The 19,035-nt window shown below is 41.2% G+C and overlaps 2 protein-coding genes across 4 annotated transcripts in view; one reads left to right on the forward strand and one right to left on the reverse strand.

The window, feature by feature from the left end:
• The window catches only part of LOC149187038 (Protein kinase superfamily protein), a 409,207-nt gene that overhangs the window by 110,619 nt on the left and 279,553 nt on the right, over positions 1-19,035 (forward strand). The gene's annotated exons all lie outside the window — the stretch shown is intronic.
• LOC149187039 (uncharacterized) lies at positions 14,038-15,350 on the reverse strand. The gene is made up of 2 exons (XM_089412725.1): positions 14,255-15,350; positions 14,038-14,130 (listed from the first exon to the last, which is right to left on the reverse strand). Exon 1 carries the CDS (start codon positions 15,296-15,298, stop codon positions 14,474-14,476), a length of 825 nt encoding a protein of 274 aa, XP_089268851.1. The 5' UTR covers positions 15,299-15,350; the 3' UTR covers positions 14,038-14,130; positions 14,255-14,473.

Below are 19,035 nucleotides of genomic sequence, written 5' to 3' on the forward strand. Positions count from 1 at the left end.
GACATTGGGCTAATAAGAAAAAATTGAAGTAAATTGCACTAAGCATAGAACATACCATAAATTAACATGGTATCAGAGGTGAGGTGAAGACAAAGCCCAAGCAAGAGCAAGAGCAAGAAGACTATTGGAAGAGTCTATAGACTTCATGGGTTCCTCATCACACTTCCGCGCTGAAGACACGCTCCGTGAGAAGTTTGACTATCACGGATGGAAGATGTCTCTCGATTTGACATTGGAAGAGCAGGAAGTGTTGGACCATGTGAGAGGCAGAATCATTGAGCGTCCATCAAATGCATTAGTTGTTGCAAGGAACAAGTGGACCAAGGGTGAAGTCAAAGCAAAGAAGATCATCCGGGACTCTATCGACAAGCGCCTGGTGGCCTACGTTTCTGAGCTGACCACCTCCAAGGAAATCTACGATACTCTGGTAAGCTTGTTTAAAGTTAGTGATGCAAATCATGTTTTGTTCCTTAAGAATAAGTTGAAGGAAATTAAGAAGGGCAAAGACGAGAATATGTAGTCCTACTTCTTAAGGATCATTGAGATCAGGAATGATCACCTATCGATTGGGGAAGTCATTCCTGACAGGGAACTGACTATCACAACTCTTGGAGGACTCCCATTTGAATGGTATGTATTTAGAACCACTCTTCTCAACAATAATGTAATTCCAGGATTTGAGGAATTGATGGCGAGATGCATTCAAGAAGAGACAAGGATGGAAGAGCAGGAAATGCCTGCCTTTAGAGGCAATCCCACTACTTTCTCCTCTCATGCTAAAAGGAGAAATAATTCCGGGTCAAAATCTAAAGGAAAGGTCGGACCGAAAGGTGGAAGGAAAGGAAGATGTTTCGTTTGCAACAAAATTGGCCACTATGCGAGGGAGTGTCTTGATAGAAAGAACACATCTCATGACGATGATCAAAATCACTCCCGAGGCAATTCCAACAACAATCAAAGGAAGGGCAGGTTCAATGGCAAAGGAAAGAGGAATGCCGAAAATCAAGGAAGTGGTCAACCCTCCAAGAAGGCAAGAAACTCCAGGTATGAATCTAACATTGTTAACAATAAGCAAGATGAATATTATCTGATATTGACCCTCTCTACTACTCCTCCAGACTCGTTGGGCAATTGGCTTATTGATAGTGGTGCCTCAAGGCACTTGAAGCTCTCTCTAATCTGATAGAGAAGGAGACCAACTTGGAAATTATTCTTGGAGAAAAATCCACCTATCCCGTGAAGGGTGTAGGAAATGTTACTCTTCAATTAAGTCAGGGTAACACAATTCATTTGCAAGAAGTCCTATATGTACCTGATCTCAAGAAGAACTTGGTGTCCATCTTGGCGATGGAAGGCAAAGGCTACAAGGTGGCCTTCATCGATGGCAAGGTATGTGTATGGAAAAAGAATTTTAAAGATGCTTTCACTCTTGGGTTTCGAGTTGACTCCCTATATCAAGTTGGAGGAAGTCGGTTGGGAGTCATGTCTTGCAACACAACTCTTTAGTCTGAATTATGGCACCAGAGGTTTGCCCACCTTCACTATAAGGCTCTACCTGATGTGAGACAAATGGTGACCGGTATGCCTGAGTTTAAAGTAGAGCAAGAAGGTGTATGTCCGGGGTGTGCCGAAGGAAAACTCGGAAGGGGACCATTCCCCTCAAGCCATAACAAGACCTCTGATATATTGCAGTTGGTTCACTTCGACATATCTGGTATGATGCCTATGAACTCTTTGGGAGGATATTTATATTACCTCACTTTTATAGATGATTATTCTCGCAAGACTTGGATATACTTCTTGAAAAAGAAGGATGAAGTGTTCTCCTGGTTTTGTCACTTAAAAGCCTTGATCGAGAATCAAACTGAGAAGAAGATCAAGATCTTAAGCACTGATAATGGGACCGAGTATGAATCCAATGAGTTTTATGAGTTTTGCAAAGAAGCTGGCATTAAGAGGGAGACCACAACACCATACAGTCCTGAGCAGAATCGGAAAGGAAGAACCATACGATTTTGGAAGCTGTTCGTTCCATGCTCCATGATCAAAGGCTTCCAAAGTTTCTATGGGCCGAAGCTGCAAATACCGCCGTTTATGTTCAAAACCAATGCCCTCATCAAGCATTGGATTCCAAAACTCCCGAAGAGATGTTCACTGGTAAGAAACCCGATGTATCTCATTTTAGAATTTTTGGAAGTACTGTATATTTTCATGTGCTGAAAGTGAAAAGGAATAAATTGGGTGCATTTGGAAAGAAGGGAATCTTTGTGGGCTATAGCGAAAATACTAAGGGCTATAGAATCTATGTGGCTGGTCAAAGGGAAGTCGAGATTAGCCATGATGTCACCTTTGACGAAGATATGGCTCTTAGCAAAGTTGACAATCTTCCTATACTAAGGAAAACTAGAGAAGCTGACACCAGCAAACCGGAGGAAAAGAAAGATGAGATGATGCCCGAAGTGGAAGAACCTATGGACCCTATTGATCCCCCTCCGCAAGAGCCTTCCTCTTCTAGGAAGAGGCCCTCATGGCTTAGGGGGACACTTGATGATGCTGAAGGACACATTGCACCTAGAGAGGGACTTTTCGTGAAAGTAAGAAGCCGGCCAGGTATCAGGGATACTTGACCATTATGAGCATGATCATTCAAAATGAGCCCTCATCATTCGCAGAAGCCGTGAAGCATCAAGTATGGAAGGATGCTATGACTGAGGAATACGAGTCCATCATGAAGAACGATGTCTGGGATGTGGTCCCCAGACCCCAGGACAAAACAATTGTCACTTCGAAATGGCTTTACAAGATAAAGCATGGAGCTGATGGAAGTGCTGAAAAGTATAAGGCTCGTTTTGTCGCTCGTGGCTTCTCTCAAAAGGAAGGTATAGATTATGACGAGATATTTGCACCTGTTTCCCGATACACCACCATTCGCTCAATCATAGCCCTTGCTGCTTCGCAAGGATGGAACCTACATCAGATGGATGTCAAGATTGCGTTCTTGCATGGTTCGATCAAAGAGGAAGTCTATATGGAACAACCTGAGGGATTTGAGATTCATGATCGGGAATCTCACGTGTGAAGGTTGAAGAAAGCCCTCTATGGGTTGAAGCAAGCACCTCGAGCTTGGTATGAGAGGATTGATAGCTACTTGATGAAGCTTGGATTCACTAGAAGTGAAGCCGATCCAAACCTTAACTCTAAGTTTGAAGATGATAAGCCTCTCATACTGGTGCTGTATGTTGACGACCTCTTTCGGACAGGTGCAAACCCTCTCATTCACAAATGTAAGAGGGAGTTGGCTTTCGAGTTTGAGATGAAGGACCTAGGACTAATGCACTATTTCCTAGGACTGGAAGTCTGGCAGAAGCTAGGGGATATTTTCCTATCTCAAGGAAAATATGTGGTGAAGATATTGGAGAGATTCGGTATGGTGGACTGCAAGCCCGTGACTACCCCGATGGAGCTTGACTTCAAGAAGTTAAGTGGTAGTGCTGCCGGACCTGTTTTACAAAATGCTGCCGAGTACGTCAACTTATAGGAGCATTGATGTTCTTGGTGAACTCCCGTCCGGATATATGTTTCATAGTCTACTCGTTGAGTCAACATATGGTTGAGCCTCACCACTCACATTGGATTGGTGCCAAGAATCTGTTGAGATATCTTCGTGGCACAATCACTCATGGGTTGAGATACACCGCAGGAGATGTGAGACTACATGGATATACCGATGCTGATTGGGTAGGCCGTGTGGTGGACCGAAAGAGCACTTCTAGGTGTTGTTTCTCTTTGGGATTTGCCTCAATATCCTGAATGAGCAAGAAGCAGAAGAGCAGGAAGCAGAAGTCGGTGGCTTTGAGCACCTCTGAGGCAGAGTACATTGCTGCAAGTATGGCCTCTTGTGAGGCTGTCTGGTTGCGGAAGCTCTTCATTGAGCTATTTGGATGTACATTGGATACAACCGTGATCTTGTGCCACAACCAGAGTTCCTCAGAGAATCCTGTATTTCATGATCGCTGCAAACATATCGATATCAGGTACCACTTTATCCGGGATATGTTACAACGAGGAGCAATAAGGCTCCATCATATCGGTACAGATGAGCAGGTCACCAACATTCTGACAAAGCCCCTGGGAAGGTCAAATTCTTGACTTTTCGAGAATGATTTGGAGTCGTTGAGAGACCCTCTTATGAGGGTCCTGCATGATGCATGCATTGAGCTCTGGGAGCTTCGGAGCCATGCCACACAATATAACCATGTGGGTCCTTGAACGTTGTTCGCCGCACAAGAGGTCGTTAAGTTTTCGCCTTGAATACGTTGAGCAGTTTAGTAAAATTCAAGAAAAGCTTTAGCAATTAGAAAAAACATGCGCAAAAGTTACAACATGTCTAAATGAAAGTTATGCAGAAATCCATAATAAGGAAGATGACAGTGATGGAATAGGAATGGCTACAATGGAAGAGAACATGGACTTAAATAAGGCTGATAATCGAAATGGCTATATAACAATTGAAGATGAGAACAGAGAGGAAGGAAATGGATCTACAAGAGTTATTGACGAAGAATTATTACATTCCGCAAAAGATCACGAAAATGTTATATCAATCACAAATTATAATGACAATGATACTAAAGATGGACTTAATTCTTTTACAGATGCTGGAAGTGTTGGAACATAAGGGGATACCATGGTATGGGAACCAAAAGCATTGGACAATAGACCTATAAATAAACCTTCAAGAACCCTTACCCCCCTTAATGCTACAAAATATAGTCTATCTTGTTTCGCAGAATCAATGTAGAAGTCGTTGTTCCTTTAACTGTCATGAGAAGCAATATTCCACATGAGGATGTCGTCAAGACTATGGGTTTATTTGCTCATCAACAATTTCCTCCCAAACTTAAAATCTTGCACTTGTCCATGCCAAATGACAAGATTGGAAGTGAGGGGACCACAGACAAGAAGTTAGATAACCTACAAGATAAGCAAAAATCAATGAATTTGCATGGTTCTTCACAATCTTTGCCTAAAGCCCAAGAGCCCATAGGTTTCTAAGAAAAATAGCAAAATTGTCGATGATCATAATACTGTTGGGAAACCAAAAACAAACGCCTTTCAAACAATTAATACAAAAAAAGGGTTGCATTTGTTGAGCCTTCCATTCATCATGATGAAAAACAAATGGCACAGGTTAACTTTGTATTTCTTGATGGATTGGCACATCTTGGGATGGAGAAGAATCTGAAATCAACCAACATAGAAACCATATCATTGATATGCCTAAAGCAGAGATAGAAAACATGGGCACCCAATATACAGGATGCAATGTCATTCCAACCTATCCTTGCCTCCTATCAATGCTCGAATTTCAAGAACTGCTCACACAAATTCACCATTGTTTTCTCGATGAAGGGAAAGAAATGCATCAGGTGAGTGATAAAAGTTGGTCAAACACCTGCAAACAACTCAATTATCTGCGCCTAAATCTCCAATTCGAACCCCTAAATCGCCAAATCTTGCTTTCAGACGAAAAACCCTAAAATTATTAGGCAAAATCATCTCCATATCTTATTCCCGTGCCCTAATGTCTGAAGAGACTTCTTTATTTCATGAAACATCTCTCAAAACTCTTTGCATCCTCGATGTGAACATAGAACAAAAATCGAATCACCTTAACACCAAGATTCCTCATCGTACTCTCTGGGCCTCTGTCTTCTTTCGATGGAGTCTAGCTTTCTGCACCACAAACATTTCATTTGTGTTCTTACATATCTTATAATGGCAAAAACCGCGACCCTTCCTTCCACCTTTCTAAAAATCATAGCCAATATTTTGTACTTTTTCTATGCGGCTAATTTTCTTGTAGACCACATCACATTGCCTGTCGATATGATCAAATATCTAATGTAAGGGCTTGTGCAAATGTTTATATATCTACTGAGTTTGTTCAAAAACCAGGATCGCTTGGGGAGTCATGGAGGATCCTCAGGAGGATCTTCGTCTAGTGCTTCTCTCCGTGACCAAATGTTCAATGATGTCAAACTAGTTCAAGAACCAGCTCTAGCTTGGAGCTATGACATGAATTTATTGGAGCATGTCCATGAAATGATCCCTGTTCTTCTGCCTGCAAAATTTAAGAATAGTCAATCAACTCGAACCCGACATAGCCCTAACAAGGATTATAGGCGTAGATATTCTTGTAGCCGGGATTATAGATGCAGTAGGTAACACAGTCCTTACATGCCTCGCAGAGATTGTCGATCGCCAGAATATGAAGCATGACCTAATGACAATTCCATAGATTTGTATGATAGATTTGCAGATGTGGACAAACCATTACCTGTAGAGAATATAACGAGGAAGCATCTCAACTACCGTGCGACCACCTTGCCTTTCAAGAGAGACATGGCTGTACAATTATATTAGGTGAATTAAAACATATTAATGAATTATTATAAAGTAATTTTATAAAACTTATAATAAGGTTACTTTATTTAATTATAAAGTTGCTTTATTAATTAATTTTATAAAGTTATTAAAATAATAATAATAATATTATATATATATATATAATGAAATTAAAATAATAATAATAATATTATATATATATATTATATATATATATATATATAATATTATTATTATTATTTTAATTTCATTATATATATATATATATATATATATGAAATTAAAATATATATATATATATATATATATATATATATATATATATATATATTTTTTTTTGAAGGAGAAATTGAAAAAACATGATTTCAAGTGATCCGAATTGGATCATTATATTTTTTGTCATCCATCTTGACGCATTTGGAGTGGAAAAAGTGGAGGAATCAGCTCATGAGACTGTTTTTACCAGTGGGACCCAGTTTGGCAAAACAGGGTCTAAAACCTTCCAGGAGTGTTTTGAGGCATCAAAGGACGTTTTTTGGGGGTAAAACTTTTCCGCCAAAGCGCAACACCTTTTCATGCTATTCTACACACATAAAGCTTTCCAACGACACAAAAATCACATCAATCGGAGTCCGTATGCAGATGTTATGCCACTCAGAAGTTGACCTTCTTGTTTTCACACATATAGTTTGGGAGGATGTCGCGTCAGGGCCCATTATTCATGGAAAAGGGGCTAGCCACGTGTTTGTGATGTAAAAGACTCTATAAGAGTCTATTTTGTAACTTTAGTTAAGAGTTGATGCAGTCAAAATTAACGACTAGTAGGCTATTGAGCTATGTTATAACCGGGCCACTAGAAGGAAGAGGCATTCCATTCTTTCGAGAGCATTTTGTTCCATAGTTGAGAAAAGATAGCTAGGAGAGATAGGAGGTAGAGCACATAGAGAGGATCTGTGCACTGTAGTAGCCCACAGGCCACAAACATTACTTCTTTGTATCTGCAACCATATTTCTAGACAGAGAAAGAGAGCGAAGCGACCTCACCTTCCAGCTGGGTTTTCTCTCGAAAGGGTTTCCCAGAGAACATATCTTGTGTATTATGTGTGTGTGAGCTTATTTTGTCGTTCTCTACTCTTCTGTGTGATTTACTTTTACATGCATGCACTAATTACAGTTAATTTTACAGATCTAGAAATCAAATAAAACTGTAATAGTGTAAAATCTCAGATTTTTAATATAATATTATCAGATATGTTGTGACGAACTGTCCATTGGAATATCCATGACAATTTACAGATCATTTGGTATCAGAGCGGGTTTCTTTGGGTATTTTGTGGAGATTGCAGGGATCTAGATCGGCGAGGCCGAAAATCGTAAAACCCTAATCATGGGCGACGAATCTGTAAACGAACCTCATGATCCTGCAAAGGTGAGGTTTTCACGGCTCGAAGAACAAGTTGCGGATATAAACCGCAATGTAAACCTCCTCATGGCGGCCCTAAGCAATAAACTGGGGATATTTGGAGAAGAAGGGGGTTTGAATGCAAAGGACAAATCAGAAGGGGGATCGGGAGATCGGGAAGACGCAGATTACCGACCGAAGAAAGAAGCCGAAAAAGATCAACCTAGTTCGAGTGTCGTGAAGCAATCCCTGTTTAAAGTGGAAGCAAAAGTTGATATCAAGCCATACCACAGCGGGATCGACGCTTTGACGCTAAACCACGGGTTGTAGCAACTGGAAGTTTATTTCAGTGTCCACGAGATTGAGGTAGGGCAAAAGATCTCATTCGCGCGGCTGAAATTTGAGGGCCATGCACTGACTTGGTGGGAGAGCCACACAGAAACCCAGAGGTTGGGGGGAGAACCTCCAGTGACTAAGTGGGAGGATTTCAAAACCCTCGTTAAGTCACAGTTTTTATCCCATTGGGTACATGGAAGACTAGTAAATCCGGTGGCATTACTTCAGGCAAAAGCCGAGCCAAAGCGTGCAAGAGTGCACCACAAAATTAAGAAAGATGGCTATAATGTTGGGTATCTCTCCAAAGAACCCAGATGTACTCCTCAAGTATTTAGGGGGTCTGCATCGCCATCTGCGTGAGCAAGTGATGTTGTTCAAGCCCAAATCAGTGGACGAGGCTTGTGTATAGGCACAATACCTAGAGAACATAGGCTTGAAAAGAGCGCAATCAACTGGATCGAAGCAAAATAAGCAACAAGACGCTTCTAAGGAGGGGAAGAAGAAGCAAAAAGGGGAAAAGGATAAAAAGACGACAACCACAACACACTAGTGCAAAGATCCTAGGAACCACTGCAGCCACTGCAACATTAATGGCCATACAGAGGAGAAGCGCTAGAAGTTGCATCCAGAGCTAAATCCGAAGAACAAGAAGAAAGATAATAAGAAGAAGAATCTCATAGTCACTGAATCAAGCAACGAAGTTGAAAGTAGCTCGAACGTGGATGAGAAGATCGTCTGTATATGAGTGTAGAAGGAGGTGAATTTGAGTAGCCTTCAGCAACAGGAAGAGAAAGAAGTGACCAAACTTTTCCATGTAAAGATACTAGTCAAGAAGACAGAGATTGATGCTTTGTTTGACTTAGGATCGCAGGCAAATCTCATTGCAACAGATCTGGTCAAGAAGTTAGGGCTGGAAGTTCGTGATTGTCCAAACCCATATCCACTGGGATGGGTACATAAGGATGCAGAGCTGAAGGTAACAAAACAGTGTAAAATTAGATTTTCTATCAGTGTTGATTTTATTGATGAAGTAGATCTGGATGTGGTTCCCCTTGATGTATGTGGAGTTGTGTTTGGGAGTCCATACATGTACATGCATGATGAAATATTTATGGGGAGAGCTAACCAGTATCGGCTTATCAAGGATGGAAAATCATTCATCATCAATGCACACAAAGGCAAGTCGAAAATTTCATTGGTAAGTGCCAACCAAGCCAAGAAATTGATTAGTTCCAGCAAGAAGTATGTTTTATTGTTCTTAAGAGAAAATCAGTTTGTAGAGGAGTCAATAAGAGGCAAGGCATCCCTAGAGGGGTGTACTAAGAAACAAAAACAACAATTGGAGGAGTTGTTACAGGCATACAAGGACGTGTTCCGAGAGCCTAAAGGGCTACCCCCTAAGAGAGAAGTGGAGCACGAGATCTAGCTATTGCCAGACTCCCCATTGCCAAATATTGGGTTGTACAGGCAGTCTGTTATAGAAGCAAGTGAGGTGAAGAAACAGTTGCAACAACTACTAGAACAGGGTGTCATTTGACCGAGTACATCACCATGTGGGTCACCCATCATCATTGTGCCAAAGAAGGATGGGACTTGGCGGATGTGTATAGATTACAGGGCGTTGAATAAAATCACGCTCAAGAACAGATACCCCCTGCCCAGGATAGATGATTTGCTAGATTAGTTGCAGCAAGAAAAGTATTTCACCAAGCTGGACTTGAAGTTTGGATATCACTAGGTTCGAGTCAAAGAAGAAGATACATGGAAGACCGCCTTCAAAACTAGGCAAGGTTTGTATGAGTGGTTAGTTATGCCATTTGGCCTATGTAATGCACCAACTACATTTATGAGATTAATGAATGATGTACTATGCCCTTTTATAGATTCATTTGTTATTGTCTATTTGGATGATATACTGGTATATAGTGCTACTTGGGAGGAGCATATTTCACATTTGACGCAGGTGCTGGAAACATTGAAGAAGCACCAACTGCTAGCAAATCTCAAGAAGTGCGAGTTTGCACAACAGTCCTTGGTGTATTTGGGATATGTGATTGGTGGAGGAGAATTGAAGATAGATCCTTCCAAGATGGAGGCCATCATGAAATGGCCGATGCCTACTAATGTTACTGAGGTTAGGAGTTTCATTGGAGCAACACAGTACCTGAGGAAATTCATAGCCTCGTTTTCAACAGTAGCAGTGCCGCTCCACGCCATAACAGTAAGTGGCAAGAGTTTTCGGTGGGGAAAAGGGCAGCAGAAGGCTTTCGATGAGTTAAAGAAGAAGATCGCATTACCAAACTTGCAACGACGCTTTTGAAGTGGAGACAAATGCGAGTGGGTATGCTATGGGAGCTGTCTTGATGCAAGGAGGAAGGCCCGTTTTCTACCATTATGAAGTATTTCATGGGCCAGTTCTTAACTACCCTACCTACGATAAGGAGCTCTATGCCATGGTGCAAGCTGTGAAGAAGTGGAAGCACTATCTGATGGGAAAGGAGACAATAATCCACATGGATCACCAGCTGTTACAGTACCTGCAAGCCCAGAATAAGCTACAACAGACCAGGCATTACAAGTGGATGGGTTTTTTACAGTGGTTTCATTTGGTGATAAAGGATAAGAAGGGCAACACAAACAAGTTGGCTGATATGCTTTCAAGGCCACCCACATCAAAGATTACAGCTTTGGGGACTCTTATGCACATGGAGCCATTCACACATGATGCATATAGAGAAGCATATTCAGAAGATGAGGACTTCAAGGAGGTTTATCAGTAGTTGCAGAGTCAGAGTCATGTGCATGATGGCGACAACACCATTGACTACCATCTCCAGGATGGTTACTCTACAAGCTGGATAAGCTATGTGTTCCTAAAGGTTAGCGTTTGCAGCTGATCAGAGAGGCTCACACCTCCAAAGTTGCAGGGCACTTTGGTGTAGGGAAGATCGTGGTTAACTTGCAGAGGTATGTGTATTGGCCCAAGATGCAAGAACAAGTAGCTAGGTTCATAAGAGGATGCATGCTTTGTTGTACCAAAAAGCCTAGCAACAAGAAATAGGGTCTGTATCATCCCTTACCTGTACCTACTTGTCCTTGGGAAAGCATTTCCATGGACTTTGTGGGAGGCTTACCGACAACTAGGAAGGGACATGACTATCTATTCGTGGTAATTGACAGGTTCAACAAGATGTGTGTTCTGATGCCCTGTAAAAAGACCATCAATAGATAAGAAGCAACAAACTTGTTCTTTGGACAGGTCTGGGTACACTTTGGGATACCAAGGAGCATCATTTCAGACAGGGATACAAGATTTCTCAGTGCATTCTGGACTACATTGTGGGAGAAGATGGACATGAAGTTGAAGAGATCTACAACATTCCATCCACAGACAGATGGGCAGACAAAAGTAGTCAATAGGACTTTGGTGCAACTTCTGAGGGGTTACAACCAGAAGCATCTGAAGACCTGGGATGAAAATCTGGTATATATACAACATTCTTATAATAGAGCAATCCACACTTCTACAAGAAAGTCCCCATTTGAAACTTGTTTTGGATATTTGCCACCTTCACCTTTGGATATTGCATATGGGCAACAAGGAGGAGTGAAGGAAGACATTACAGGAGATGCTTTGAGGGTTGAAAAATTTATAGAGAAGATCAGGCAGATCCATCTACAGGTACAGGAAACACTGCAAAAGTCGCAGGTGAAGTATAAGGCTAGGCATGATCAACACAGAACAGAGAAATCATTCAAGGTGGGAGACAGAGTATGGCTACAGTTGAACAAGGAGAGGCTGCAGGGGTCTAGTAAGAAAATCAAGGCTCTAAGGTATGGTCCCTTTGAGATACTGGAAAAGGTGGGTGATAATGCCTATCGACTCAGTTTACCACCATATATGTGCATTTACTCAGTTGTAAATGTGGAGAATTTGAAACTATATGAGCCTTCCATGCTAGATTAGGAAGAGGAACAAGTCCTATCTTCTGTGGAGGATTTGGCACTAGACGTTCAGGCAAAGTTGACAAAAGATACCATTTTGCATAAGAGGTCCAGAACTACAAGACAAGGGTAACAAGACCTTTGGTAGATTGGGTTGAAGGGACAACTTCCAGGCAAAGCTAAATGGTACACTAGAGAGAAGGTGGAGGAAGAATTTCCTCACCTCATTCAATAAAAGCTTTTGGGGACTAAAAGCCTCCCAAAATGGGAAGGTGTGATCTGAATTGGATCATTATATTTTTGTCATCCATCTCGATGCATTTGGAGTGAAAAAAGTGGAGGAATCAGCTCACCGGACCGTTTTTACCGGCGGGACCTAGTTTGGCGAAACAGGGTCTGACACCTTCCGGGAGCGTTTTGAGGCATCAAACGACATTTTTTGGGGGTAAAACTTTGCCGCCAAAGTGCAACAACTTTTCATGTTATTCTACACACAAAAAGCTTTCCAACGTCACAAGAACCGCGTCAATCGGAGTCTGTATACAAAAGTTATGCCGCTCGGAAGTTGACCTTCCTAATTTCACACCTATAGTTCGGGAGGATGCCGCGTCAGCCCCCATTATTTATGAAAAAAGGGCTAACCACGTGTTTGTGATGTAAAAGACTCTAGAAGAGTCTATTTTATAACTCTAGTTAAGAGTTGATGTAGTCAAAATTAATCACTAGTAGGCTATCGGGCTATGTTAAAACCAGACCACTAGAAGGAAGAGACATTCCATTCTTTCGAGAGCATTTTGTTCCATAGTTCAGCAAAGATAGCCAGGAGAGATAGGAGGTAGAGCACACAGAGAGGATCTGTGCACAGTAGCAGCCCATGGGCCACAAACATTACTTCTTTGTATCTGCAATCATATTTCCTGACAGAGAAAGAGAGAGAAGCCACCTCACCTTCCAGCTGGGTTTTCTCCCGAAAGGGTTTTCCAGAGAGCATATCTTGTGTATTATGTGTATCTGAGCTTATTTTGTCATTCTCTACTTTTCTGCTTGAGTTACTTTTACATGCATGCACTAATTACAATTAATTTTATAGATCTAGAAATTAAATAAAACTGTAATAGTGTAGAATCTCAGATTTTAATATAATATTATCAGCTCTGTTGTGACCAATGTTGTTAAAAGCGCGATCGGGATTTAATCGGCGCCGGGAAAAAATCGGAAAAATCGTTAAAATCGGGAAAAAATCGGAAAAAATCGGGAAAAAATCGTTTGGCACAAAAATATTCATTTTTTTTCATTTTTTTTAATTTTTTTAATATCTAAACCATCTACAACATAAAATAAATACATTGACACATAAATATGATAAAAAAACTAATATATAAGATGTTTAATATCATTTCTAGCGCTAAAATCACACATAACATTGAATCATGTCCTGAATAGTAAGTCCTGAGTCCCAACTCAGCCTCAAAATATCAACAAAAAATATGATAATGTATCTCATCATGTCATAATGTCATATACAATAAAATCAAAGTCTAAGACTCTAATCCTATTGATTTCCTCTGCCCCTCTTGCGAGAAAATGTCACTGCTTTCCCTTTCCCCCTAGATGAAGATGCTGGTGCCTGTGGTGGTGGAAATGGCAGTGGAGTCTGACGTGCTCTAGAAGCTGAAGAAGTAGCTGTAGAAGTAGCAGCTACTGTAGGTAGACAGAGACCACGTCCTCTAGTGGTAGCCCGGGTAGGCGGTGTCACCTCCTCCTCCTGCTCCTCCAACTCCTCCTCCTCCTCCCCCTGCTCCTGCTCCTGCTCCTCCTCCTCCTCCTCCTCCTCCCCCTCCTCCTCCCCCTCATCCTGCACTAACCAATCCTCAGTGGGATCCATGAGAGGCCTCTCGGTCTCAACCCTCCATTCAGCAGTGGTGTCAATCTCATGCAATGAGATGGCTTCCATATCAGGTGTCTTGTCTAGTTGCCTCACCCACAATCGAAGATTGTAGTAGACATAGACCATGTCATTAAGTCTACGGGACTCCAACCTGTACAAAGTTCATGAAATAATAATTAATAATTAATATTATAAAAAAAAATATTGTTTAATGAATTCAAAAATTTATTTGGAAATTTGCAATATTTTAAATGTTTAAGTGTTAAGTTGTTAACCTATTGCGCTTCTTGTTGTGTATTTTTTCAAATACACTCCAATTGCGCTCACATCCCGAGGAGCTGCATGTTTGGCTGAGGATGCGTATGGCAAGCTTTTGCAAAAGGGGTACTCTGCCACCATACATCTTCCACCATGCGGCTACAACAAAATTACAAATAAACATAAGAAAAAAATGGAATTTGAAGAGACAATGAAATTTGAAACAAAGTTACAAACTAAAAAATACCTGGCATTTTGGCCGTCCTATCAAAGATAGCCATATCAAAGCCAAATGTGCCACCTGACATCTTATACGTCTCAATTTGTTTAGAGATCTCCATACGTTGTTCTGGAGTTCTCACCATCTTCTGGACACAGGTTAATAATCCATCCATGATCTCAGCATCAAAATCAAACCCACATGCATAAGAAAATGCAGGGTTCAGGAAAAGCCCAGCAGCATGAATGGGACGATGGAGTGTTTTGTTCCATCGCTCATCAATGACGTTCCATAGAAGGAGTTGTCTCTGGAACCCATCATCTCCCTTGTCATCATAGTAGGACCGAATGGCTTCTTTGGCCCTGTCCATGGCTTCATACAAATAGCCCATTGCGGGCTTCTCACCATCTACCAACCGAAGAACCTTTACCAAAGGTTCAGTGACAGCGCACACCTCCTGCACTCCCGCCCAGAAGTCTTCTTGGTATGAAACAAGTCTGCAGACGGCCTCTCCTTCTGGTTTGCGGCTCATTGGCGAAGAACGCCACTCCTCTGAAACAAACATTCTCTTCAAATCCCACATAGATTTCAAGAGGGATTGAAGAGATATGAAACTCGTCGCAAACCGTGTAATGGCGGGGCGCACCAACTCTTTGTTGTTGGTGCATTTTCTCATCAAGCTAAGCACAGATGTGTGATTGTAAATAAATTTTGTGATGGTTTTTGATGAGTCAACAGCCTCTTTGACAAAGGGAATTTTCCCTATGTCCTCTAACATCAAATCAATACAATGGGCAGCACAAGGTGTCCAAAATAAAGTAGGATGCCTGTCCATAAGCATTCTACCAGCAGCAACATAATTTGCAGCGTTGTCCGTTATGACTTGGACAACATTTTCTGCACCCACCTCCAAAATAAACACATCCAGCAAATCACATAAATTTTTTGCATCTTTGATTTGATGAGTTGCATCAATAGATTTGATAAACATAGTCCCCCTGGGACAACTAACCAAGAAGTTTATAAGGGTTCTCCCCTTTTGGTCAGTCCAACCATCTGACATAACAGTGCATCCTGTTTGTGCCCAGGATTCCCTAAAATCCTCCAATCTTTGGGTGCAGTCACGCTTTTCATCTTGAAGAAGCCGGCCTCTGAAATCATGAAGAGAAGGGATTTTGTACCCCGAGCCAACACTGGCAATAGCATCAACAGTAGGTTGGAAAAATGGATTATTCCTTACAATGCTGAAAGGAATATCACTCCAGAGGAGAAATTTTGTCATCAACTTGTCAGCTTGTTCTTTTTCAGTTCTTTTCATCATTGAACCGATAGTTGGTTGTGCACCAGGTGTGGTTCGAGGAACAAAAAATGATGATGCAGCTACCGGATTGACTGACGCTGCAGTAGAACCAGTGCCACTTGGCCCACTTCCTTCAGCTGACCTTTTTAGTTGCCTTTTGAGTTCTTCTTTGGCCTCTTTAGAGTGCTCTAATTCTCCCAATGCTCTCATGGCTTTTCGGATAATTTCAGCATTTGTATTAGGACAGGGCACCACATCACGTCCAGGGATTTGTGCAAGGTGGAACTTCAACCTGTACACCCCCCCGAATATCTCCTTTCCACACAACTTGCAATACAAGTTTTGTCTATCATTCGGAGTTTTAGGGTCACCATATTCCCAGAAAGGATCCAATTTCCTTGGCATGTTTGTTTTTGAATTTTGAATTTGCAAACCTATGGAAAAAATTAAAAATAAGGATTAGGAAATAGGAATTTAGGATTACATAATACAAATTACAATTTAGCATTTGCAAAATTACAAGTTAATTATTTCCAAAATCCCAATTTCTAAACCCAAGTTACCCAACCAAATGCCAATGGCAAATGCAAAAAAACAATGAAAATTCAAAAAAAATAAACAATGTTTAAAGAAAATGAGAAAATAAAAATAAAAAATTGGTTCTCATAGTCATAACAAATAACCCATCCCAAATCAATGAAAAATTTCCAAAAATTCTTTAAAAACAATGAAAAACAAAGTTTTTATAGAAGCAAAACAAAAAAAAATTAATCTACATACCTGGTTTATGGACAAATTGGTGATCTTGGCTTGGATTCCTCCTAAAATCGCTTGGATTCGCTCCCAAATCCGACGGCAACCCTCTCCCTCACTTCTTCTCCTCCTCCTCCGCGCGGACTGCTCAATGAAATAAAATAAAAATCGATTTTCCATATAAAACGCCCGCTGCCCGCGCCTCTGGCGATTTTTACCGAAAAAATCGCGATTTTTTCGAAAAAATCGCCTATAAAAAAAAGTGCCGATTTTTATCGATAAAAATCGCGATAAAATCGGATTTGCGAAAAAATCGCGATTTTCCGATAAAATCGCGATTTTATCGCGACAACACTGGTTGTGACGAACTGTCCAATGGAATATCCACGATAGTTTACAGATCATCAAGAGAATAGTACCGATGACTTACTCATACTGGAAGGACATGGGCAAGGAAAAAATTATTAGCGATTAAGCTTTGAGGACAAAGCTTCTGAAGGAAGGGGCAATGTTACGAATATAATTCATAACAAGTAAATAAATAAAAATAAATGTAAATATTGTTAATTTTAGGCAAAATGGTATGTTGTATGCTTTAGAGCAATTTTACTTCAATTTCTTTAATAGCCTAGTATCAATATTCAAATTAGCAATCACATCAACATGATAGTAAAATGTAGATAGAACATAAATATAAATAGTAGAAGACAAGCCAAGACAAGAGGACACAAGATGTGGCACCAGCCAAGGACAAACCCCAATGTGGGGAAACCCTTGATCAAATCTTCTTATAGTCTTCAATAGTTCAACAGAGAGAGATAGTACAATTTACAAATCTGATATTTTGTAACAGCAGTAAAAGAGCCCTAACCAGAAAAGTCAACGCTAGTCAACAGGGCAGATTTGACCCTCAACAATTTGGTCAACTTCAGTCAACTTCGGCCTCCAAACAACAAGATGAATCAGCCCTCAAAACAGCCCAAAACAGTCCAGTCAAACTTGGTCAAACAGCCAACCCTGCGGTCAGCCCTAGCTGCAGTCAATGCTGGTCAAAGTCAACATTTGACCTCAATTTCTGTGCCCAAAAATGCAGCCTGCCCAAACAGAAATATCTCACCCAAAAACGTAGTCAAACAGGTGAATGCTGTTGGTCAACACATGGTCAAACTGTCAAAAAATTCGGTCTCCTGAAATTTCGGACATGTGGAGAGAGAGAGAGGCCCAGAAATCTGCACCCAATCAATGAGGAGAGAGAGAGAGAGAAGTGTGGAGATGAGTGTGTCCAAATGAGGCTAAGGCATCATGTATTTATAGCAAATGTTGAGGATGATTAGACATCACTGTTGGGCTTCTGATCCTACATAAGTTTGCTGGCCGATCTTGACAATTTGTCCATAATCAAAATAAATTCATAACTTCATTTGTAGATGTCGGAATCGGATGATCTCTAGATCAATCCTACACCTCTCGGAGAGAGGAATGCAAGAAAAATATCAGCTGTCATAAATAAGATGACCTATGCGGAGTTTGGCCCTAGCTGCCAATTATAACACTCCCTCTCAACTAGGGAGAACTCCATCTGCTAATCCATCTGCCAATCTGTACTATCTCTGCCATCAATGCACTGCTCTGCTAAACTATGAAGAATAAGAAGTGATCGAGAATGTATCATACCATTCTCTACTGACCCGAAGTCAGTCCTAAATAAAAAAGAGTGTCTCATACCACTCTTATTGACCCGAAGTCAGTTCCATTGATCCCAGATCAATATCGGTCATCCTAGCATAGGGAGTACAGTAGTACACGATGCGTCCATCGATAGTACTATGGTCCCTATCCTCATTTCTCTACTCATTGGCCAGATGAGAGGTACTTCCCATGAGTCCCAGATTGCATGGGTAGGATGTCTCAACAGGAGAAGGAAGAACCACTCATCCTGCCTACATGTTGCCAAGGGGTATCACAGGGGAAAGTTGAACCACTTAGAATATACACAACAAACCACTAGGGGACGGCTGAACGACTCACCCTATGGTTGCTCATCGCTCCAAGAAGTACCCCAAGCCCCCCGGAGCTCCCAGAGCTCAATGTCCCTATCATACAGGACCCTGATAAGAGGGTCTCTCCACGACTCTAAGTCGTTCTCGGAAGGCCAAAAACTTGACCTTCCCCAGGGGCTTTGTCGGAATATCAACGACCTGCTCATCAATCCCAATGTGATGGAGCCTTATTGCTCCTCGTTGTACCATATCCCGGATTGTATTCAGAAACTACTGCATAATAATACAAACCCTCAGCGACTGCATCGGTTTTTCTGCATTGGGTTTTTCCGGGGCATTGGTCCAAAAACAACGGTGCCACTTGTGTGTGTTATTTCTTTCTTGGTCAGATTCTTGTTTCCGCATGTAATGTAAAGCAGTGTAAGCTGCAACTGTATTTACTTCAATATTTACAACAGAACATAGTGAATGACTTGCATGAATTAACAAGTAGAAGTAATATCAGTGTGCTGTAGTAGTGATTCG

This window comes from Pinus tabuliformis, chromosome 3_1 (assembly GCF_031772625.1).
Source record: "Pinus tabuliformis cultivar Carrire ecotype Pingquan chromosome 3_1, CPIR1, whole genome shotgun sequence".
NCBI lineage: Eukaryota > Viridiplantae > Streptophyta > Pinopsida > Pinales > Pinaceae > Pinus > Pinus tabuliformis.

Excerpts from the sequence above, each read along its gene's own strand:
- LOC149187039 (XM_089412725.1), bottom strand. The coding sequence starts at position 15,298 with ATGCTTATGGACAGGCATCCTACTTTATTTTGGACACCTTGTGCTGCC.